Source organism: Nilaparvata lugens, chromosome 4, assembly GCF_014356525.2.
Source record: "Nilaparvata lugens isolate BPH chromosome 4, ASM1435652v1, whole genome shotgun sequence".
Lineage (NCBI taxonomy): Eukaryota > Metazoa > Arthropoda > Insecta > Hemiptera > Delphacidae > Nilaparvata > Nilaparvata lugens.
In genome coordinates, this window is record NC_052507.1 from 64430105 (window position 1) to 64456635 (window position 26531).

Below are 26531 nucleotides of genomic sequence, written 5' to 3' on the forward strand. Positions count from 1 at the left end.
TGATTTGTGAGCGAAAAGTGTTAGTTTTAATAAATTATTTATAATGGAATAGTGGAATCTTAGTTTTCACCCTAAAAAAGTTAACTAATTGAAATTTGTGATAGCAAAAATGTATTTATTGAATAAATATTTTGATAATAATATTATGCCCAGTTCAATCCTTCACAAACCTTCCTTCAAAATAAATTGATCAGACCAAATTGATTCATGATAATTTTCCAGTTACTTACTAAATCATTAGAACAAGACAAATTAAACTACTCAATAACGTGTGAGTTGTTTTTATATATATTGTTCAAATTGAATTAACTCTGTAACATCTTTAATCTAAACCAATTTTCAACTTTTAGAAGAATTAACGTTGTAATTTTAAGAAATAATTCAAGGGCGAGACAACATTCGGCGTTTTCAGGAGAGTCTACAAGGCAGGAAGCTGATTGGGTTGGCGTTCGGGAATCAGCTGATTGGGTTGGCGTTCGGGAATCAGCTGATTGGGTTGGCGTTCGGGAATCAGCTGATTGGAGAGCTTCCTGCCCTGTCGACTCTTCTGAAAACGTATAATATGGTCTCGCCATAATATTCCTATAAGCTACTAGAAGACAAATGTAATTCACCAATGAAAGACTAGATAAGGAATGTAAATTTAAATTTATTGACAGTTTATAATAATATATTTATAAAATAGAATTGTAACATTTAATAACAATTAAGTACATTATAGTATAAAGGGAATACTGTTTTGGATGGAATTGATAAATGTAAATACCTATCAATATTGATCACAGATGTCTGATGGAATCCAAGTTCATTTCGATGCAAAACATCAATTATACTTCAAATCTATTTAAACTATAATAAGAACTCCAAGAAAAGTTTGAAAACAATTAATACTGAATATCGAGGGTTGAGTTACATCGAGGAATTTATAAAAATCTATGAAAGCGGATCTTACATCAAATTTCAATCCCCGATTGGTGCCACAATAAAGTGCAAGTGAATAAAATATAATAATAGGTTAAGTTTCAAACTTGTGGAGGTTGAATCCATTCCTCAAAGGAATTAACATTATACTAATATACGTTTGATAATGAATAATATGATAAAATTCTGAAAAAACCTTGCGGTTAACAATAGCAAACATTGTGATGAAATCAGTGTGTCACTAAAACAAATTATGATAAATTAAAAAAAATTGGATGATGATAAATATTGTGATGTATATAGCCAAATGCCATGTGATTGATGACTGTGATTGATGACTGTTTCCATTATACTTGCCTTATATTTTAGGCATTTCAGTAATAGTCAGGTACCGGGGCACAAGCGATTTTAACAAAGTCTTCATATTTGACCATTCCATTGGGGGCGGGGGATACGTTCGCCTCACGGAAGATTTGATCAACTGAAAAAGAACAAAATGAGCTTTATTCACTGTTATCAATAATATAATAGAGGAAAGAACTAACTTATACATGTACGGGATAGGAAATACACGAATGATTACGCGTCTGAACTACTGGCCTGATTAACTTGAAATTATGCATATTTATAGATTCCTAATTTACCAATGATGGTTACAGGCCTATTTCGAATAGTCCAAGATTTCAGTTGGTCAAGTTTTTTATTAGACCCTTGCAAAGAACGCGTTACCTGCTAGTAAAAAATAAAAGTAAACAATATCAACCGTACTTTAGAATTCAGCCAACCATCCTTAGTTCAGCAGTCGTAGAGTGAACATCGTTTTCATTGTTAGTCGTAGTCTTTAGTTCAGTTAGCAAAATTTTGCGTGAGTGAAATAGTATTCGTTAGTGATTCGTGAAACTGGGTCAACGCTCGGAACGGTGATTTCGATATGAAATGGGATCACCAGAAAAACTATCACAATTTTTAGCATCGGAGTTTGAAGAAAGTAAAAATATAAATAACTCAGGACAAATTGAGTCTAGTGAAGAAAGTGAAAATATAAATAATTCAGGACAAATGGAGTCAAGTGATAAATATAATGAACTTGAGAAATTACAATTATCTTTCAAGGTGTGCGGCTCAAAACTATTTGAGAAGAGAAAAATATCTAAGGCCGACTACGAGTATTTTCTGGAGCTGTGTTTTGAATTGAAAATCATGGCACGAAAAACCAGTGAGAGCAGTGAAGTGGCAGCTGACAAAACGAGGATAGATGTGAGACTCAGCAAGATTGAGGAAAAAATTGAGAAGCTAACATCAAACTTCTCAATTCCAACACCAATCCAAACGGTTCAACTACCCAAGAAGAAGGAAGAAAAGAAACCAGGAGTAACTGCCAAGAAGATGAGTGAACAGAGGAGCAGACCAATACCCAAGGAAAAAACTGTTTTGATTAAACCGAAGAACATCCAGGGCACAGAGACAGAAATAAGTGACAACCTGAAAAAATTGTGAAAAAAACTGTTTCCAATGAGAACTTATTGAAAATAAAAAAGCGATCAATGTGCGGGGTGAGGGAGTGCTTCTAGTGATGGACTCTAGTATGGACAAAAATAAAATTTTTCGTGTGTCTACACTAAGAAATGCTGAATTTGAGGTAAGTGAGCCACATAAAATACGACCTAAATTAGTAATTTATAATGTTCCTGCCGAGCTGAGTCAACGAAGTTTATAATAGGAATCTGCAAGATTCAATGCAGATCGAGCAATTCAAAAATTCATTCAAGCCAATTTTCAAGATTGGTCCAAAAGACAAAAATCAGGTTAATTGGGTGGTGGAATGTGTTGCAGATATAAGGAACAGACTCAAAAATATGAGGAAAGTATATATAGATTGGTCTTCGATCAAGGACTAGTTAAGGACTACGTTTCTGTTAGTAGATGCTTCCGCTGCCAAGGATTAAATCATATTGGCCGTCACTGTAATCAGCAACAAAACACATGCAGCCACTGTGCAACAACTGGTCATCAAATCAAGGCATGTCCAAATAAAAACAAGAAAGAAGTATGTGCTAATTGCAAAAAAAAAAAAAAAAATCCAGCAAACCACAAAGTTAGTGACAAAAGCTGTCCAGAATATGAAAAAGCATTGAGGAAATTAGTTGAAAAGACCGACTATGGGTACTAAAAACTTTTTTCATAATACCGTGCAACGCTTCAGTAAACAAAAAGTTTTTATTGAAATAATGTGAATAATACCTCTAGTAGAAATATATGTGAGATGCTTAACAAATTGAAAAATTTCAATATGACTGTAAAAATTCCAAAAAGTAGAACTAATCTTGTTTATAATTATGGAGAATACGTAGATTTAGTTATTTCTTTTGCATGCAAGGAAGGCAACAGCATGCTGTTATCTAAGGGGCTCTCAAAAGTTTTAAAATGCTCGAAAATTGATCTGAATGAATGGCAACAACTTACTAACACTGAAGCAGAGTATATGAAAGTTTTCTCTGGAAAATCTAATTGTCAAGTATTCATTATAGAAACATCAGAGATTCTTTAATACACTTGCTCTTCTGAACAGTTGGAGTTTTGTTAATTACCCCTTAATAGTAGGAATTGATATTTTCAACAATGCAATCCAAGATATACCGGCAATAAGTATGTTGAGTTCTGTATTGGAGAATGAAGCCCTACGTTTTGTATTTTACAATCAAGGAATTAGAAATATCAATTTCTTAGAAATACCAAGTCAATATAATGCTAATGCTACAGAGTATCCTGCTGGATTTTTCGAGGGTGTGTCAAAGTACGAAAGATATGTTAATACAATGATAGATCTTCGTAACCTCCTTGAAAAGGCTAATGCTGAAAATGCTAAAATCTACAAGCAGATTCTCAATGGTATATATTATGACGTGACAAGTAGAGCAATTGATGGAGTAAAAAGAAAAGATATGAACATATTTGATAATGAAATGAAAAAATTTCTATTAAAAACAAACACTCTATACCGAATGGGATACATTCTAGAAGAAGGAGGCAAATATGTTGAATTCTTAGAAGAGGAGAATAAGTTCAAAACAACTGAAAAATACATATTAGTCACTAGAGATACAGAGCTTATGCTAGATGGCGAGCTAATAGGTAGAATTAATAAAATTCACATCAACAAGTCCAGATTCCCACAAATCAGTTGGATAGAAGGAGTGCCTGGTTGTGGAAAATCTACGTATATAATACGAAAGCACTCTCCAGGAAAAGATTTAGTTTTAACTCAAACTAGAGCAAGCATAAAGGATATAAGAGATTCAGTCTCAGCACAATACGCCAGTCATAACACATCTATCCAGCTTAGAACAGACTACAGGACAGTAGCATCATAATATATTATACTAGCCGTCAGGCTCGCTTCGCTCGCCATATCCGTCTAGCCAGGGGGCTCCGCCCCCTGGACCCCCGACTGTATCGTCCGAAAATGCTCGCTTCGCTCGCCTGCATTTTTCATTTGAGCATTTTTATCATATGTTAGGACAATCCAGTCGGGGGTCCAGACTAAACGTCTGGCTAAACGGATATGGCGAGCGAAGCGAGCCTGACGGCTAGTAATATAATATTCCCAGGATTGAAGTAGCAGTGCCCAATAAATTTTTCTGCGATAAATGCATTTGAATCTTCAACTTGGTGCCAACCTAACAAAGTCAACTCAACTCAATGCCAACCTGACAAAATTATTAATTTAGTTGCCATTCAACAACTGTTTCGAAGAGGTACTCTATCTAGATTATAGTTCTATAGTAACATATAATATGGAAATTTCAATTATAATTAAGAGATTGGGAGAAGAAGAATATACATGCTAAAAGACGAACTTTAAACCCTTGAAAACAACCCTTAGAGTTAAAATATTGCCAAAAGATTTCTTAGTGCGCCTCTAAAGGGCCAACTGAACATACCTACCAAATTTGAACGTTTTTGGTCCGGTAGATTTTTAGTACTGCGAGTGAGTGAGTGAGTGAGTGAGTGAGTCAGTCAGTGAGTGAGTGCCATTTCGCTTTTATATATATAGATTATCAATAATACAGGCAAGAAATATGAAAAAGTATACATTGATGAGGGGCTAATGATGCATGCGGGTTACATTGGCTTCATTGCAGAATTAAGTGGAGCAGTGGAAATAATAGTTGTGGGTGACTCTAACCAGATTCCATATATAGAGAGATCACAAGTAGTTATCAAGTGGAACAAAATTTCAGATTTCTGTGAGCCGGAAGAATATATAACTGTAACTAAGCGGTGTCCAGTGGATGTCTGTTTTGCACTTAAATCATTCTACCCAGGAATCAGCACAAAGAACGCCCAAGTGAGATCAATACTTCCAACTTTCAAAAACGGCGAAACTCATCAGCTGAAGGAAGATACTCTAATCCTTACATTTACACAAAAGAAGAAAATTCTCACTAATCGCAATATAAGTCCCAAAGAATTAACACAATTCACGAAGCGTAGGGGCTCACATCAAAGGATGTAGTGTTAGTGAGGATTGACACAAGAGACAGTAAAATTTATAACAGTGTATCACACGCTATTGTCGCAATATCCAGACATACAGAAAGCTTCAGATATCTTACAACAGGCTACAATGATACAGTACAGGATATTATTGATAGAGTGAAGGACAGGACAGAAAAATCTGGTGTGGCACACTCACATAACTTTCCTTGCCGTTAAGAAAATTGATCACCTGACGCTAGTGTACTCGCGCATCTCAAGTCTACTATTCAAAGATATGAGACAGCTGGTGATAGGTCAAAAACGCTGGAAACACACTATATCTGCTATCTCTTCGTAGTGAATGATTTAATAGAACCAACAGTTTGCAATTTAATAATCACATTTTCACGGATTTCAAGCTTATTTTCAATTCTAGGTGGAAATGTTACTAGACATTAATTGCAGAGATTTTCATGCTCAATCTTTTCCACTTGACATTTTTTGTTTAAATTGTATATGAAGGCTGATAATTGAGAATCTAAAATTAAACTTTGCATAGATTGGGCAAAGCTCCTGAAATTTTTACATATATATTACTTGTTGCAGTTGATAGAGCTTATCAATTACTATTCCAGGTTTAAATTTGATCAAAATCGTTGGAGCCGTTTTCGAGAAAATCACGAAAACCCTGTTTTTGACAACATTTTCGCCATTTTAGCAACCATCTTGGATTGCATTTGATCGAAATTGTTCGTGTCGGATCCTTATAGTGTAAGGACCTTACATTCCAAATTTCAAGTCATTCCGTTAACTGGGAGATGAGATATCGTGTACACAGACGCACATACACTCATACACACACACATACAGACCAATACCCAAAAACACTTTTTCGGACTCAGGGGACCTTGAAACGTATAGAAATTTAGAAATTGGGGTACCTTAATTTTTTTCGGAAAGCAATACTTTCCTTACCTATGGTAATAGGGCAAGGAAAGTAAAAAGAGCTTTTGGTATGGAACAGAAAAAACTTAGAAAGAGAAGCCAATACTAAGCATTGTAAAATTGATGAATAATCTGGTAGAAGAGCTTGACTCAGAAGATATAAATGATATTGCAACTCTGGATCCTAAATATGTGTTTGATTGCTTGAAACAGTTCAACCTGAGAATAATTAGTCTCAATATCAGAAGTTACAACAAGAATGTTGACGAGTTCCTGATCCAATTAGATGACTTACAGTGTGACTTTGATGTAATTGTATTAACAGAATGCTGGATTTCTTGCAATACAACTCCACGCATAATAAGTAACTACAATCTATATGCAACAGAGAAGAATCATCTACAGAATGATGGAGTTATTGTATACATTGAAACTGATATTAACGTTGAAGTTGAGGAGCCAGAAATTCGACACGCCAACTGTTTAAATCTCCGCCTCGAAACTCAAGGAAGTATATTTGTCATTACTGCAATATATAGGTCACCTTCCAACCCAGATTTGACAGAATTCATCAACGGTATGAGACATCTGTTCGAGGGATCAAGTCAACATTCCCATGTAGTTGTAGGAGACTTCAATATAATTAACACCATGGAACCAAACAAACATCGTCAACTGCATGATTATGAGAACTTACTCAGTGAATTTGGTTTTGCCCACTGTATTAAACAGCCTACTCGCGTCCAAGTCAACACCGCTACATGCTTGGATCACATTTTAGTGAATTTCAAAAAAGACCTGATGCCAATAGTTTTTCAAAACTCAATAACAGACCACTACATCACTATTCTAGGAATAAGAAGCAACAAAGATATTGATAATGCAGAGAAGAAGCAAAACAGAGAAGTCTTCAACAAAGTCAAGTTTTCATCACTGCTTGTGGAAGAAACATGGGACTCCATTCACATTACTGAAGGCGCATTGAAAGAGTTTGTCACTATAATGAATAAGCACGTGCAAGAATGTAAGAAAGCTTACTTCGTTCCACATAGAAAGAAGAAAATCAAGCCATGGATATCAGTGGGAATAATAACATCAATAAGGAGAAGAGATAAACTTCACAAACAATGTAGAAATAATACATCAAACTTGCAACTACACCAATATTACAGGAAATTCAGAAACCTATTAACTAGAGTTATAGAAGAAGCAAAAAAACAATATTTTTCCCACATGTTTGGAAACTTAAGAGATGCAAAGCAGACATGGAAGGTGATAGGTGAAATAACTGAAGTTCAGAGACCAAGAACACAAATCAAAAAACTGGATGAACAAGGAAGAGAATTGAAACTGGGAGAGAATGATGAAGACATTGCAAAAGTTTTCAACGAATTCTTCAAAAATATTGGATTTGAACTGGCACAAAATATATTAATCAATCAACAACCTGCAGACGAACCCACAGTTACAAACACTAGAGTATGTGAGACAATATTTTTTTACACCCGTAGATGAAGAAGAAATGATAAAAATAATCAGCAGTCTCAAATCAGACAGCGCACCAGGCCCAGATAACTTCAGGCCAGAGCTCTTCAAACAGAACAGTATAGCTCTTGCTAGACCATTAACACTAATTGCCAATAAAATCCTAGGAGAAGGTACCTTCCCTCAGTGTTTGAAGGAAGCTATTATATGCCCAATTTTTAAAGCAGGGGACAAGAAAGATTTGAACTGTTATAGACCAATATCACTTATAAATATATTAGCAGAAATTTTTGAGAAATGTATAAAATCAAGACTTATTAACTTCCTTGAAAAGAAACATATTTTATCACCAAATTATGGCTTCAATACAAACTGTAGTACCAATGATGCAATCCACAATGTCATTTCACAAATAACAGAAAAAATCAACTGTGAGGAGAAACCACTGGCCATTTTCCTGGACCTGAAAAAAGCATTTGATACTGTGTCACATGATATTCTGCTGGAGAGACTCTACAACTATGGAATCAGAGGAGTGGCATGAGATCTATTCAAAAGCTACTTGTCAAACCGGACCCAGAGTGTCAGAGTCAATGGACAAAGAAGCAGCAAGCTCAAAGTTGAATATGGAGTACAGCAAGGTACAGTCCTTGGTCCAATACTCTTCTTGATTTATATAAATCCTCTGTGCAGTATGGAAATTGAAGGCAATATCACCACCTTTGCAGATGACACAGTTCTTTTGTTTTCAGGACCAACGTGGCCAATAGAATGGAGTAAAGCTGAAACTGGATTACAGAAAATCTCACATTGGCTAAATCAGAATCTGCTCACTCTTAACTATGACAAGACCCACTTTCTAATTTTCTCAGCTACACAACATGGACAGCCCAAAGAAAACCTTCTAACAGTCAACTTTTCCAACACCACGGCATTCACTATCCACAGAAAACGTACAATAAAATACCTCGGCATTATACTGGATTCTTTTCTACGCTGGGATCGTCATATAGATTGCCTCTGCAAGAAGTTAAGAAAAATAATATTCAAGTTCAAAATGCTGAGAACAATTATAGACGAGAAGTGCATGAAGATGGTCTACTATTCCTTAGTTCAGTCTTTGCTTACCTATGGAATTGTAGGATGGGGAGGAACACGTTCACCTCGACCCCCTTATAAAAATGCAAAAACTAATAATTAAAATAATTAAGCAGAAGCCACCTCGTTATCCATCAGACCAGCTCTACAATGCGTTTGGTGTGATGGACGCAAGACAACTCTACTCCCTAGAAATTATTTGCAGACTGCACAAGAACACAGAAAGCTTTCAAAATAGAAAACACTGTCATAACACTAGAAATAGAAGCCTACTTATCACGAACGTGGCTAGGAAGGCAAGATACCAACGTCACTTCAACCACCTAGCACAAAAACTCCACAATTTACTTCCTGTACACATCAAGATAATAGAAAACTCACGAAAATTTAAATGCGCCGTTAAAAACTGGATCACAACAACTGGAAGACATAATTTCGAACAATATGTGAGCTCACTTACCCAATGTATTTGCACCCCCACTCTATATTTTAATTGTATTACTACTACACCTGCTCTAGAACATGGGTTTCCCATAGTTGAGTAGGTTAATTTCCAAAAAAATACAATTTATTTATATTTGTAGTAAATTTCATATTTTGTATTTTGAATATGATGTACATTTTATTGATTAGATTGTTTATTTGTATATTAATGGAAATAAAATTTATTTGTATTGTATTGTATCCAATCGCTCTCCCTAGAGACCACTAGCCTACCATGGACAAAAGATAGCATAAGAAGATATCCCATGGAATTGTGCGGTCATGTTCCAAATTTCAAGCTGATTTTAACTCAACCCAATCATTGTAGACTACTGTCTATTATTAGTGTGTTGTTGAGAGTGTAAGAGCGGCACAGTGTGAGATACTACCAGCGTCACATAGCTTCACTAAAAAGGACTATCGGCTTAAGTTAGCAATGAAAATTGGCATATAAACGCCCCACATGGGATATCTTCTTATGCTATCTTTTCTCTATGCCACTACACACCGCCATAGCATAGCTTGAAATACGTCTCTTAAGAGACATAGCCAACGTAAAACCAAAACTTAATAAATCTGTCCATTCCAAACCGGCGTAGCGTAGTTTGAACATTAGGAGATACGTCGGCTACGTCTTTCAAAATACATATTTCAAGCTACGCTACGGCGGCGTGTACAGCCTTCAGCATTGAAACTCCAGAGAGGCCAAACTGCGTTCTTCCAAGTGCAAATCACACTTGAAAAATGAATTCAAAAATGAATTCTAAGCGACTTTCTCTCGTTCACCACGGATTCATCTATTGAAACAAACACGTTTCTTGATGTCAAGAATTTCATGTTTTCTGGACATGACTCAACATTAACACACATTATTTATTGAAAAGAATAAAAACTATAGAAAGGATGAAGAATATCTATAGTCTGCTAATAGAAAGGAGAGACAAAACATAGAGTGTTCCAAGTTGGAGTTGGAGAGAAAAGATTTTTTGGCCTACTGAAAGAAATAAAAAGGAGAAGAGCACAACTATAGTGAGGTCCACGTTATAATGGCAGTGGAGGAAGATAGGAGACAACGTGGATGATCTTCTGTCTTGTCAATGCCTTCTATAGATGGTAGCTGATACAGGTAATATTAACTGTTCATTCTAGTTTAAAATAATCAATTATATTTTATTAAGCAATAATTTCATAATGAATTTTCATAATTGAGTTGAAATATTTTGTTAACTGATTATTAATTCTACATTGTTAAAAGACGATCTGGCAACACAGCAAAGCGATAAAGAGATAGCGCTATCCGCTTTGTTGAATGATAGACAAGGATAGCAAAACCATTGCTAATCAAACACTGCCATTGTAACGTGGACCTCACTATAGTTGGTAATTTTCTTCGACATGAGGGACTAACAAAAATATTAATGGAGGGAAGGAGGAATGCGCAAGGAAGGCCATGACTGGAGTGCATGGAACAGCTGAAGAAGGATGTGAGATGTGCCAACTACAGAGACCTCAAAAGGATGGCGGATGACAGAGAGGCATGGACAGTTGCTGCCAACCAGCCCAACAAATACTAACCAAAGAAAAAGAGATAGCTGATAGCTTAGTCTGGTCCACGTTATAGTGGCAGTGTTTGTTTAGCAATGGTATTGTTACCCTTGTCTGTCATCCAACAAAGCAGATAGCATTATCTCTTCCTCGCTTTGCTCTGTTGACAGATTGTTTTTTAACAATGTAGAATTAATAATTAATTAACAAAATATTTCATCTTAATCATTATGAAATTATTGAAAAATATAGTTAGTTTCTTGCTTAACAAAATATAATTGATTATTTTAAACAAGAATGAATAAACATCAATAAACCTTATCAGTTACCGTCTATAGAAGGCATTGACAAGACAGAGGTTCGGCAACGTAGTTCTGATATCTTTCTCCACTGTCATTATAACGTGGACCTCACTATAGAGGGATGTCAAAATATATTTATACTGTTTTTATTGAAATTGTATTTAGAGAAAATTTGAGTCTTGAGGGTGGTTGGGTAGTTGTTACCAACTGACTTTGGCCCGGTTGCACAACAGCCGGTTAAATTTTAACCGTGATTAATTTCACGAGAACCAATCAGAGAAGGCGTTTTTGAAAAGACGGCTTCTCTGATTGGTTCTCGTGAAATTAATCACGGTTAAAATTTAACCGACTGTTGTGCAAGCGGCTGAATGACCGGTTGTTCGACTGACCTTCTTTCAAGCTGAGCTGTTCACCCCAATGCAGGAGCAGGTGGCGCAAGTGAGAGGCTGCTATCACTCCTCTCTTCTCTCTGTCGGCGGCTCTGAACGCCTCCACCACCTCTTTGGGAATCTCTTCGGCCCTACTATGCGTGTGCATCACCTTCAGAAAGTCGGGGAACGACATTTTGCCACCTAACAATTCAAATCAATTTTATTGTTGCAACATTACAAAAAATGCATAGCAAAGTCAAATACAAACAACCAAAGTGGATAAAAGCATTGGCTAAACAAATAATACCATTCATTCATTAACAATTTAAAAAAACTTGTATAGAGAGATCCACGTTATAATGGCAGTGTTATAATTAGCAATGGTATTGCTATCCTTGTCTATCATTCAACAAAGCGATAGCGCTATCTCTTTCTCGCTTTGCCCTGATGCCAATTCGTCTTTTAACAATGTGGAATTGATAGTTAATTAACAAAATATTTTGTCATAATTATGAAAATTCATTATAAAATTATTGGAAAATATGATTGATTATTTTAAACGAGAATGGACAGATAATATTACATCAATAAACTGGTATCAGTTACCCTCCATAGAAGGCATTGACAAGACATAGGATCGGCAACGTTGATCTCCTATCTTTCTCCACTGCCATTATAACGTGGACCTCACTATAGGCTCCTTCATACGCCAACCTTCCAAGGCTGGTCCTCTGCTCTCATTTATATAAATCCATCATTAAATGATATTTATCACTCCGTATTCATGTAGTCTTTAGCGTAGTGTCAATATTGAATTACTTTACTCAGTTTGAATTTTATTATTTTCAAATAAGGTATGTTTTAGTTATTAATTTGCTTTATTCTATTTCTTTTTTACATTTATTGTTTTAAAAATTATCATCAATTATTGTAAATTTTGTAATTGTTTGATTGGGGAGCAATTTGGGGGGGGGGGGCGTTCCCTGTATGCTTTCGCATGGAAATGTTTAAATAAATGAACAAATTATTCTTATTGACCGAGAGAAGTGAGGTCTAAGATTCAAGACGACGGTTTGGCATTTCTCTTAATGTTTAAATGTTTATATGTTTAGATGTTGCGCATTTACGGCGAAACGCGGTAATAGATTTTCATGAAATTTGACAGGTATGTTCCTTTTTTAATTGCGCGTCGACGTATATACAAGGTTTTTGGAAATTTTGCATTTCAAGGATAATATAAAAGGAAAAAGAAGCCTCCTTCATACGCCAATATTAGAGTAAAAATCTGGTGTGGTGCACTCACACAACTTTCCTTGCCGTTATGAAAATTGATCAACTGACGCTAGTGTTCCCGTGCATCTCAAGTCTACTATTCTAAGATCTGAGCCAGCTGGTGACAGGACAATAGCGCTGCAGACACGCGAAGTCTGCTATCTCTTCATAGTGAATGATTTAATAGAATCAACAGTGGTTGCCAACATTTTGCAATTGAATAATCTTATTTTCTCGAATTTCGAGCTAATTTCAATTTTAGGTGAAAATGTTACTAAACATTAATTGTAGAGATTTCTATGCTCAATTCTTTCCACTTGAAATTTTTTGTTCAAATTGTATCTGAGGCCTGATAATTGGGAATCTAAAATCAAACTTTGCATAGATGGGGCGGTGCTCCTGAAATTTTTACAGGTATGGGACTTGTGGCAAAAAATCGTTGGAGCCGTTTTCGAGAAAATCGCGAAAAACCCTAATTTTGACAACATTTTCGCCATTTTAGCCACCATCTTGAATTGCATTTGATCGAAATTGTTCGTGTCGGATCCTTATAGTGTAAGGACCTGATGTTCCAAATTTCAAGTAATTCCGTTAATTGGGATATGAGATATCGTGTACACAGACGCACATACACTCATACACATACACATACAGACCAATACCCAAAAACCACTTTTTTGGAGTCAGGGGACTTTGAAACGTATAGAAATTTAGAAATTGGGGTACCTTAATTTTTTTTCGGAAAGCAATACTTTCCTTACCTATGGTAATAGGGCAAGGAAAGTAAAAATCAGACTATAGAATTATTCATCATAAATCAGCTGACAAGTTATTACACAGATGTGTGGAGAAGCCAGTCTATTGCTGTATTTCCATAAGGTCTATAGTTTCAATCAGGTACTTGTGGATGAGAATACTGCGTGAGGTCTACTGTTCACAGAACTACCAGTTATATGAATATGTCAACAAGTAAAGCTATCAGATTTTTCTTAAAACAGACAATATCACAATTTCTTGAAACATTTGGTCACTTATTGAAGAGCTTTATGCCATATTCTATTAACCCATTTAAAGTTAAAAAATAATTACTCTTAGTACCGGAGCATGTCTAGTATAATGAGTATGAACAGAACTATTAACTGGAAAAGAAGACATTCGAACGCATAAAAAGCAGAAATTTCAATATTTCCAAGTGCTTGAAAAGTAGTTTACAATGTGCCTGGCTATGATCATGAAGAATTATCCTTACAGCTGTATTCTGTAAAATGAAACATTGCCATAAGACAGTTGACTATGTATATAAGAATGGTACATTGTAAGCAAAACATCAGAGTTAACAATGAACTTCAATCAGCGTTGAACACCATCAACCAAAGCGTGAGTGAATGATTACAGTGAGGTCCACGTTGTAATGGTAGTATTTGACTGACAGTGGTGTTGCTTTCCTTGTCTATCATTCGACAAAGCGGATCAAGGTATCCTTTTCTAGCTCCGCAAAGTTATCGGATCGTTTTCTAACAATGTAGAATAATATAATTGATCACGAAAATATTTGATTTCAATCACAAAAATTCATTATTAAATCATTAAAAATATATTTTCTTAACGGATAAAATATAATTGATTATTTTAAACAAGAATGAGCTGTTAATATTACATCAGATATACCGGTATCAGTTATCCTCTAAAGAAGGCAGTGGTAAGGCAAAGAATCGGCACCGCTGTTCCCCAATCTTTTTCCACTACCATTGTAACGTGGACCTCACTAGATGTACTTGAGATTCATTGAATTATGTATACATTCAATGTATCAAAAGTGATTGCATGGATAGATTTCAACTTATAATCTAGAACTGTAGTAATAATAGAATAATAATTTATTTATGTAGCCTAAATGATACTTAATTGGTATTAGCATAGAGAAACGATAGCGTAAGTAGATATCCCATGGTATAGGGAATTTATGTCGCAACTTTTACTGTTATCTCAAGCCGATTACTGTCGATTATTTTCAATTTTTAATGTTTTGTTGGGGTGAGAGTGTAGGAACGGCACAATTTGAGAGACTACTAGCGTCACACAGCTGCATAGGAAAGACCTACGTGAACTATCGGCTTGGGATAACAGTAAAAGTTGCGACATAAACGCCCTATACCATGGGATATCTACTTACGCTATTGTTTCTCTATGGTATTAGGTATACAACCACTTGTGCCACTTGTACAATAAACAATTGAATGGTCATTCGCCTACAATACATGATAATGAAGACTGCTGATATTACATAGACAAACATGTAGGAATGTGTATCAGAGTATCATGACAAGTTTCTTAATATTATTGACTAGCAGGTAACCCGTGCTCCGCAAGGGTCTATTTTGAAACTTGACAAACTGAAAACTTGACCGAGTGGAATCTTGAAGAGATTGAAATAGGCTTAGAACCATCCTCGGTTAATTAAGAATCTATATGCAAAATTTCAAGTTAATATTAGTCCAGTAGTTTAGACGTGATGATGCATCAAACATAATTTTCCTATCCCGCACATGTATGAGCCAGTTCTTTCCTTTATCGTAGTATAGATAAGTTCTTCAACTTGGTGCTAACCTAATAAAGTGACACAACTAATATCTTGTTTAGAAGCCTTCCTCAACTTAATGCCAACCTGACAAAATTGGACTGGTTATTAATTTAGTTGTCAGTTTTAACCATCCGTTTCGAAGAAGTTGTCTCTCTTGATTATAGTTCTATATTAATTAATAAAACAAAATAAAACTTGTAGCACCCTTTATTTATTAAAAAAACTTAAAATATATACTTAATATGTTTTGTTTTATTAATTTTAAAGCAGCCCATTTCAATAAGTGTTCTATATTAATATATGGTATATGTATTCATGTCCCATGAATGGAATTTGAACATTAATTCTGAAAAATCTAGAAGAAAAATTGAAATTTGGGCTTCGAGGTGCACGAGATTGATATTTCTAAATTCTATGTGCGAAATTTCGAGATTTAATTCATTCCCATTTTTCCGGTATGCAATCCACAAGTTGACATGTTTTGATGCGAACAAACACAACCCTACTCTCTCTTATTATATAGAAGATTATGTATCTCACCTTTTTCCTTCAAATAGGATTTCAATTCGGCAATAGTCGGACTCATACCAAGCGACCTCATAATGACAGTCAGCTCATCCAGGGTTCGAATCTGACCGTTCCTTGCAAACAGGAAAAAGCACTCTCTGAACTCTGAAAAACAATAGTCCAACTCATTAGTTGAAGCACTATAAGGGCCGGTTTCTGAGCTCGACATTTTGCCAAGTTCTAGACTTTAAACAGCTCGAGTCAGAAAATTGGCTTTCTGAAACGGGGCGTAGACGCAGTCCACATTTGAATTGAATTTCTAGAAAATTGAACACAAAATAAAATAGAGAGAAAATAAAATGAAGAGAAAATAGTGTTTCTCTATTTTAAAAAGTTTCAGCTATTTTAAATTATTAAGGCATGTTTCATTTCGTCAAGGAAAAACGTTTTCAATAATATAAATGAGAAAATAAAGATTATCATAAAAACTACGACTATGCCCCGTTTTGGAAAACCAATTTTCTGACTCCAACTGTTCAAAGCCTAGAACTTAGCTAAATCCCGAGCTTGGAAACCGGCCCTGGAAAGTCATTAATGTACAATGTACAACTACATAATAAATATTGTATTATAATTCTTTCAATCAACATCATTAGCCTATGTGGGGTACTCTTATAAGAAGAACAACAAATGAATCACATAATATTTCATTGATTTTATAGTTTGATCTTAATGGCTCTATATAGTGAGGTCTACAGTAGAGAACGAAAGGAGAACAGCGATGCCGATTCTCTGCCTTACCACTGCTTTCTATAAACGATAGCTGAAAACTGTTCATTCTTGTTCATTCGATAACTGTTCATTCTTGTTTAAAATAATAAATTATATTTCATTCGCCACGGAATTTTTTTTCAATGATTTAGTAATACATATCTATAGTGAGGTGCACGTTATAATGGCATTGTTTAATTAGCTATGGTATTGCTATCCTTGCCTATTATTCAACAAAGCGGATAGCGCTATCTCTTTCTCGCTTCGCTCTGTTGTCAGATTGATTTTTAACAATGTAGAATTAGGCCTAATAATATTAACAATATTAACATTTTGATTATAAATTTGTTGAAAAATATAATTTATTGCTTAATAAAATACAAATGATTATTTTAAACAACGAACTTTATTTATTAATAAACCTGTATCATCTACCGTCAAGAAGGAATTGACAAGAGAGTGAGTATCGGCAGCGTTGTTATCCTATCTTTCTCCACTGCCATTATAACGTGCACCTCACTGTAGCTATTAATAATTTTGTTTTATATCTAGACGTGTCCTTGTGGCTTCTATAATCACAGTATGGACTTGAGGTGCAACTGCCATTCCTTATCGAGAGTCGAGACGCGCGCAGCTATAGACAGGAAGCTCCAGATACGTTGTTACATCCGTCGCGGCTAAAGCACATAGCCAATAAATTCATTAAATTCAATGACTCATTGGATTTTCATATAGTATGTACGTTATGGCGACAGATTAAGTGTTGGCTACTATATTGCGTTTACAATTCATATCTAATGTGCCAACAAATTCAATGAATCTGAGTATAGGTTAGGCTATAGGCTCTAACCACTCGTCTCAAGACGCCTGACTACACGTTGGTATTAATTATTAATATTAGCCTATAGGTATATTGATGAAAAATACACGTACCATCAATATCCTGCTCCCTGAAGTGATGTGCCTGAAAAAATAATTCTGAATTGAAACATCTTATATTTTTTAATTTAGGTTAAAATAGTACCGTGAGGAATTTTCTATTTCAATTGATTAAATTAAATAAAACCTTACTTACTTGAACCCAGAAAGTTTACTTTGGAAGTTTTAGTTAGAGGCTAATGAATATGTTAAAAGGACAGAAAAATGTATTGAACAGTAAAGACGTCTATAAAGTTACTGTAAAGTTGAAAGCAAAATAATAATATACCCAATAAGATACTTAGGTTAGTTTATAACTCGGGGGGCACTTTAGTTTATGGGCCGCGGAATCTAGCATTGAGACCAACGTAGATCGATAGAGGAGATCAATACGAGATCAACCATGTATGACATTGTTGTCGATTTCCAAGGATTAGCTGAAAAAACATGGCGGAAAGTTCAAATTTTTTATATCAATTTTTATTTTTAATAATTTTTTTATGGCTAAAATATGTTTAAAACTAGTGCAATCTTATGTAAAATTTGACGAGGAATCCAATGAAACTAATTTCAGGTTCGTAACTTTAGTAGTTTTTGAGATATTGCAAAAAATGTGCAGAAAAATGCAAATTTTTTGCTTTAAAAAAGGTTAACTTGTTTTCATGATGCTTAATAGGTATTTTTAACTATTGGATTTAGTAGAATGATGAATTCTGAAGAAAAAATGTCCAGTCACTCGATAGCCTAAACTTAAAATTGTTGGAGATATTTGAGAAAAAACATGGCGGAAAGTTCAAAATTTTTATATAAATTTTTTTTTTTAACTTTCTATGGCTGAAATATGTTTAAAACTAGTGCAATCTTATGTAAAATTTGACGAGGAATCCAATGAAACTAATTTTAGGTTCGTAACTTCAGTAGTTTTTGAGATATTGCAAAAAATGTGCAGAAAAATGCAAATTTTTTGCTTTAAAAAAGGTTAACTTGTTTTCATGATGCTTAATAGGTATTTTTAACTGTTGGATTTAGTGGAATGATGAATTTTATTCTAAAGAAAAAATATCTAGTCACTCGATAGCCTAACCTAACCTAACCTAACCCAACCTAACCTAACCTAATCTAACCCAACCTAACCTAACCTAACCTAACCAACCTAACCTAACCTAACCCACCTAACCTAACCTAATCTAACCCAACCTAACCTAACCCAACCTAACTAACCTAACCCAACCAAACCTAACCTAACCTAACCCAACCTAACCTAATCTAACCTAGCCTAATCTAACCTAACCTAACCTAACCCAACCAAACCTAACCCAACCTAACCTAACCTAACCTAATCTAACCCAACCAAACCTAACCTAACCTAACCTAACCTAACCTAATCTAACCCAACCTAACCTAATCTAACCAACCTAACCTAACCCAACCTAACCTAACCTAACCCAACCAAACCTAACCTAACCCAACCTAACCTAATCCAACCTAGCCTAATCTAACCCAACCTAACCTAACCCAACCAAACCTAACCCAACCTAACCTAACCTAATCTAACCTAACCCAACCTAACCTAACCCAACCTAACCTAACCTAACCCAACCTAACCTAACCTAACCCAACCTAACCTAACCCAATCTAACGTAACCTAACCTAACCTAACCTCGATAGCCTAAACTTGGAATTGTTGGAAATATTTGAGAAAAAACATGGCTGAACTAGTGGATTTAGTGGAATGATGAATTCTAAAGAAAAAATGTTTAGTCACTCGATAGCCTAACCTAACCTAACCTAACCCAACCTAACCTAACCTAACCTAACCTAACCTAATCTAACCCAACCTAACCTAACCTAACCCAACCCAACCTAACCTAATCTAACCCAACCTAACCTAACCCAACCTAACCTAACCCACCTAACCTAACCTAACCCAACCTAACCTAATCTAACCTAGCCTAATCTAACCCAACCTAACCTAACCAACCTAACCTAACCAACCTAACCTAACCCAACCTAACCTAACCCAACCTAACCTAACCTAACCCAACCTAACCTAACCTAACCCAACCTAACCCAATCTAACCTAACCTAATCTAACCCAACCTAACCTAACCCAACCTAACCTAACCTAACCCAAACCAAACCTAACCTAACCTACCCAACCTAACCTAATCTAACCTAGCCTAATCTAACCTAACCTAACCTAACCCAACCAAACCTAACCCAGCCTAACCTAACCTAACCTAATCTAACCCAACCAAACCTAACCTAACCTAACCTAACCTAACCTAACCCAACCTAACCTAATCTAACCCATCCTAACCTAACCCAACCTAACCTAACCTAACCAACCAAACCTAACCTAACCCAACCTAACCTAATCCAACCTAGCCTAATCTAACCCAACCTAACCTAACCCAACCTAACCTAACCTAATCTAACCTAACCCAACCTAACCTAACCCAACCTAACCTAACCTAACCCAACTAACCTAACCTAACCCAACCTAACCTAACCCAATCTAACGTAACCTAACCTAACCTAACCTCGATAGCCTAAACTTGGAATTGTTGGAAATATTTGAGAAAAAACATGGCTGAACTAGTGGATTTAGTGGAATGATGAATTCTAAAGAAAAAATGTTTAGTCACTCGATAGCCTAACCTAACCTAACCTAACCCAACCTAACCTAACCTAACCAACCTTAGGTTAGGTTAGGTTGGGTTAGATTAGGTTAGGTTAGGTTGGGTTAGGTTAGGTTAGGTTAGGCTATCGAGTGACTAGACATTTTTTCTTTAGAATTCATCATTCCACTAAATCCAATAGTTAAAAATACCTATTAATCACAATGAAAACAAGTTAACCTATTTTAAATAAAAAAAATTGCAATTTTCTGCACATTTTTTGCTATATCTCAAAAACTACTAAAGTTACGCACCTGAAATTAGTTTCATTGGATTCCTCGTCAAATTTTACATAAGATTGCACTAGTTTTAAACATATTTCAGCCATAGAAAATTAAAAATAAAAATTTATATAAAATTTTGAACTTTCCGCCATGTTTTTTCTCAAATATCTCCAACAATTTCAAGTTTAGGCTATCGAGTGACTGGACATTTTTTCTTCAGAATTCATCATTCTACTAAATCCAATAGTTAAAAATACCTATTAAGCATCATGAAAACAAGTTAACCTTTTTTAAAGCAAAAAATTTGCATTTTTCTGCACATTTTTTGCAATATCTCAAAAACTACTGAAGTTACGAACCTGAAATTAGTTTCATTGGATTCCTCGTCAAATTTTACATAAGATTGCACTAGTTTTAAACATATTTTAGCCATAAAAAAATTATTAAAAATAAAAATTGATATAAAAAATTTGAACTTTCCACCATGTTTTTTCAGCTAATCCTTGGAAATCGACAACAATGTCATACATGGTTGATCTCGTATTGATCTCCTCTATCGATCTGTATAGGTCTCAATGCTGGATTCCGCGGCCCATATACTAAAGTGCAGCCATAACTCGAAAACGTTTTAAAATAATCTATTCAAATAAATTAAAAATAGAGAAATTACGGAAATTGGTCAAAAGGTTTTTACCATTATTCAAAATGTAGGCCTACTTAAAGACTTGTTTGTGTTGTTATTGTAGTGCTTAATTTTGAATATATGATATTATGATTTGATGATAAGAACAATGACCTTTCACTTTAGAAATATATATATGGATAAATAGTAGTGAAAAGGATGGAATTTTAATTGAAGAATCTAATAAAAAAAGTGACACATGACATCAGTCTAAACTCAAAACTTTCTAGTTTTCTAGGTTATAAACTTTCCAATCCCATTACTGCCATTTAGATCTACAAAGATATACAATGTTGACAGATGACATAGTACGACAAAATATTATTTGAAAAACAATCAAACAAACTTTATTATTCAATGGAATTTTAATTTTGATTTATGATTTCTGTTTCTTTACGATTTCCACAAATCATGTTATGGAATAAAATTCTGTTTCCACTGATCAAAACAGCTGTTTGTTTGATCAACAAAGAAATCAGAAATTCGAATTTTTAAAATCCAACCAATTTGCAGGTTAAAGCATCATATAAAAATTTAGAATACGATTGCTAATTTTTTTAAATAGTGGATTTTACATTCATTACTGGAATGGACCCTTCAATTCCAGTAAGGTATAGTTACAGTAACACAAATTCTCACGAGAATGATCTTCTTGAATTGGCAAAGGATCTCGATTTGGAAATACCAACACATATTTTTGAGGTAGGTAAGTTAGTTTACCCAATAAATTTTTATTCGAATTAATCATTGTAATGTGACGTTACCTGGTTTTGGTGTTGATACCAAACTATTATAGGAGTTGCATATCACCAAAGTTTGCAAAAGGTTTTCTAGAGTTGTCTATTTGCTCCGGAAGATGAAGACTGTTCAGTGTCGAACGCATGCTGATGCTGTATCATGCAGTATCTTCTAGCCAAATTGGGGGCACTTTAGTTTATGGGCCGCGGAATCTAGCATTGAGACCAACGTAGATCGATAGAGGAGATCAATACGAGATCAACCATGTATGACATTGTTGTCGATTTCCAAGGATTAGCTGAAAAAACATGGTGGAAAGTTCAAATTTTTTATATCAATTTTTATTTTTAATAATTTTTTTATGGCTAAAATATGTTTAAAACTAGTGCAATCTTATGTAAAATTTGACGAGGAATCCAATGAAACTAATTTCAGGTTCGTAACTTCAGTAGTTTTTGAGATATTGCAGAAAATGCGCAGAAAAATGCAAATTTTTTGCTTTAAAAAAGGTTAACTTGTTTTCATTATGCTTAATAGGTATTTTTAACTATTGGATTTAGTAGAATGATGAATTCTGAAGAAAAAATGTCCAGTCACTCGATAGCCTAACCTAACCTAACCCAACCTAACCTAACCTAATCTAACCCAACCTAACCTAACCTAACCAACCTAACCTAACCTAACCCAACCTAACCTAACCTAATCTAACCCAACCTAACCTAACCCAACCTAACCTAACCTAACCCAACCAAACCTAACCTAACCTAACCCAACCTAACCTAATCCAACCTAGCCTAATCTAACCCAACCTAACCTAAACCAACCAAACCTAACCCAACCTAACATAACCTTACCTAATCTGACCCAACCAAACCTAACCTAACCTAACCTAACCTAACCTAACCCAACCTAACCTAACCTAATCTAACCCAACCTAACCTAACCCAACCTAACCCAACCCAACCAAACCTAACCTAACCCTAACCCAACCTAACCTAATCTAACCTAGCCTAATCTAACCCAACCTAACCTAACCAACCAAACCTAACCCAACCTAACCTAACCTAACCTAATCTAACCTAACCTAACCCACCTAACCTAACCTAACCCAACCTAACCTAACCCTAACCCAACCTAACCTAACCCAATCTAATGTAACCTAACCTAACCTAACCTCGATAGCCTAAACTTGGAATTGTTGGAAATATTTGAGAAAAAACATGGCTGAATTAGTGGATTTAGTGGAATGATGAATTCTAAAGAAAAAATGTTTAGTCACTCGATAGCCTAACCTAACCTAACCTAACCCAACCTAACCTAACCTAACCTAACCTAATCTAACCCAACCTAACCTAACCAACCTAACCTAACCCAACCTAACCTAACCTAATCTAACCCAACCTAACCTAACCCAACCTAACCTAACCCTAACCCAACCTAACCTAATCTAACCTAGCCTAATCTAACCCAACCTAACCTAACCCAACCAAACCTAACCTAACCTAATGTAACCCAACCTAACCTAACCCAACCTAACCTAACGTAACTCAACCTAACCTAACCCTAACCCAACCTAACGTAACCCAATCTAACCTAACCTAACCTAACCTCGATAGCCTAAACTTAAAATTGTTGGAAATATTTGTGAAAAAACATGGCTGAATTAGTGGATTTAGTGGAATGATGAATTCTAAAGAAAAAATGTTTAATCACATTTGGGTTAGGTTAGGTTAGGTTAGGTTAGGTTGGGTTAGGTTAGGTTAGGTTAGGTTGGGTTAGATTAGGTTAGGTTAGGTTAGGTTAGGTTGGGTTAGGTTAGGTTAGGTTAGGCTATCGAGTGACTAGACATTTTTTCTTTAGAATTCATCATTCCACTAAATCCAATAGTTAAAAATACCTATTAATCACAATGAAAACAAGTTAACCTATTTTAAATAAAAAAAATTGAAATTTTCTGCACATTTTTTGCTATATCTCAAAAACTACTAAAGTTACGCACCTGAAATTAGTTTCATTGGATTCCTCATCAAATTTTACATAAGATTGCACTAGTTTTAAACATATTTCAGCCATAGAAAATTAAAAATAAAAATTTATATAAAAATTTTGAACTTTCCGCCATGTTTTTTCTCAAATATCTCCAACAATTTCAAGTTTAGGCTATCGAGTGACTGGACATTTTTTCTTCAGAATCATCATTCTACTAAATCCAATAGTTAAAAATACCTATTAAGCATAATGAAAACAAGTTAACCTTTTTTAAAGCAAAAAATTTGCATTTTTCTGTGCATTTTCTGCAATATCTCAAAAACTACTGAAGTTACGAACCTGAAATTAGTTTCATTGGATTCCTCGTCAAATTTTACATAAGATTGCACTAGTTTTAAACATATTTTAGCCATAAAAAATTATTAAAAATAAAAATTGATATAAAAAATTTGAACTTTCCACCATGTTTTTTCAGCTAATCCTTGGAAATCGACAACAATGTCATAAATGGTTGATCTCGTATTGATCTCCTCTATCGATCTGTATAGGTCTCAATGCTGGATTCCGCGGCCCATATACTAAAGTGCAGCCGCCAAATTTACTATGGCATCTTGATATGGGGACATTAGGTGCATGTGAGGAGCTTACATCTGCTCCAGAAAAAGACACTCCATGTAATTATATTTAGTGAGTATAATGCACACTGTCAGCCCATATTCCACAAATAAATGGCCTGTACAAAATGCCATCGTTCCTACATGCCAGGAAAACTGCACATTTACCAGAAGTGCATTCACATACAACTCGAGGGAGGGTTAACTTGGATGAGCCGCGCTGTCGCCTGTCAAGAGTGAGTGACGTTTTCAGAATGATCAACTGCCTGCCAAACTCAGTTAGGCCCACCATACACGTTTCGATTGGTCTTAAGGCCCGGACTGTTCAGTCCCGCTCTCAGGGCCGGGCCGCAATGGCGGTCTCCCCACTCATGTACCGGTCGGCCTTAGGGCCGTTGCGTATCCAGTTGTGCGGTAGCTCTATTGAAAGGTGGGCGTTGTTTTGTGCAGATTTGTAAAGATTTTAGTAAATTTTAGTGCAATACATTCTGTAATAGTAAATTCAGTTCAAGACGACATGTCATCTATCGAAGACATACAAGCTATTGCAGTTATAATGTGTGCAGTGTCCAAAAGAAAAAACGCAAAAGGAGTATGTGGACGAAGTCATGGCTTGAGAGGACGAAGTTCACCCACATAAACGTATATTGTCAGACTTGCAATGTCATCCATAAGATTGTAAAAACTATCTACAAATGGATGAGCCAACTTATTTGGAATTATAAAGAATGGTCACCCCATTAATTTCAAAAGAAGATTCTGTGATGAAGAAAGCAATAATGCCGCATGAAAAATTGACAGCAACATTGCATTACTTGGCAATGGGGAGAAGAAAATTAGAAGATATTATTATGGGTCAGATAAAAATTATCCAGACACCAATAGAAAGGAATTTGATATAAATATTGGTTTGATAATAATAATTGTTAATTTGATATTTGAAATTATTACACATTACGACGCCCCATGATTCTGAGAGAAGTGATATTCAAAAGAAAAACATATCTTCGCGATTTTCCCAATTTTATCATAAGAGTTAAATTTCCTTTTAATCCTTCAACCCTGAATCTTTTTTAGCACTACTGGGATATTAGGGTTGATATTCTACATCCTATTACGACGTTAAATTGGAAATTTGCAAATTTACACCAATTGGCAACCTTGTAATTTTTTGGATGGAGGGTCAAGTCTCAACTCATTTCACACAAACTATAACAACTGATTTTTTATAAAAAAAAACAATATTGAGTTTTTTTAAATCACTACTATTCCTCCTTAGACAGGTATTATTTACAGTAATATTCCTTACACAGTAATATTTCCATTATCATGGTTGATCATATCATTATAAGCGTATTTGAACAGAGAGGAAAATACTGAATCTAATTTTTATCTCATATCATGTGATCAACTACAACTATGATAATAGGAATATTATAATATGAAAATAGGAAGATGATAATCATATATTATCATACCAGCCTCAGCAGAGAGTTTATTCAGCTGAATGTGTGCCACACTCCAAAAACACCACCAAACTCTACACTACTACTACTACACACACACACACACACACACTGACCCTACTGCTTGTGGGATGTGTTGATTCAACTATTCGACTCACTTTGAAGTAAAACTGGGGGATGATAAGTGCAGTATGCACTTATGTTACGATGCAAATAAGAAATTTTCATCGATTTTTCGGCTAGATTTTTTTGTGAAATCGATCTCTTTTGTAAGATAATCGATTTTGCAAGAAATAGATTTCTAGAATAATTTTGCTATCCAATAACACGTGCAAAACGTGTTGACGGAGGGTAGAAAATATGACAGATTGATTGATTGATTTTTATTGGTGCTAGGTCTAGTAAGACCCATTGCACATTATAACAAAACATAACATCACAAAAATAATAGAATGTAAA

The 26531-nt window shown here is 35.0% G+C and overlaps 1 protein-coding gene across 1 annotated transcript; it reads right to left on the bottom strand.

Annotated features, from left to right (window-relative positions):
- Positions 1 to 1263: 1263 nt before the first annotated feature.
- Positions 1264 to 21552, bottom strand: LOC111051669 (calmodulin-like protein 4). The gene is made up of 5 exons (XM_022338215.2): positions 21278 to 21552; positions 17694 to 17724; positions 16023 to 16154; positions 11648 to 11830; positions 1264 to 1402 (listed from the first exon to the last, which is right to left on the bottom strand). Exons 1-5 carry the CDS (start codon positions 21278 to 21280, stop codon positions 1296 to 1298), a joined length of 456 nt encoding a protein of 151 aa, XP_022193907.1. The 5' UTR covers positions 21281 to 21552; the 3' UTR covers positions 1264 to 1295.
- Positions 21553 to 26531: the final 4979 nt, after the last annotated feature.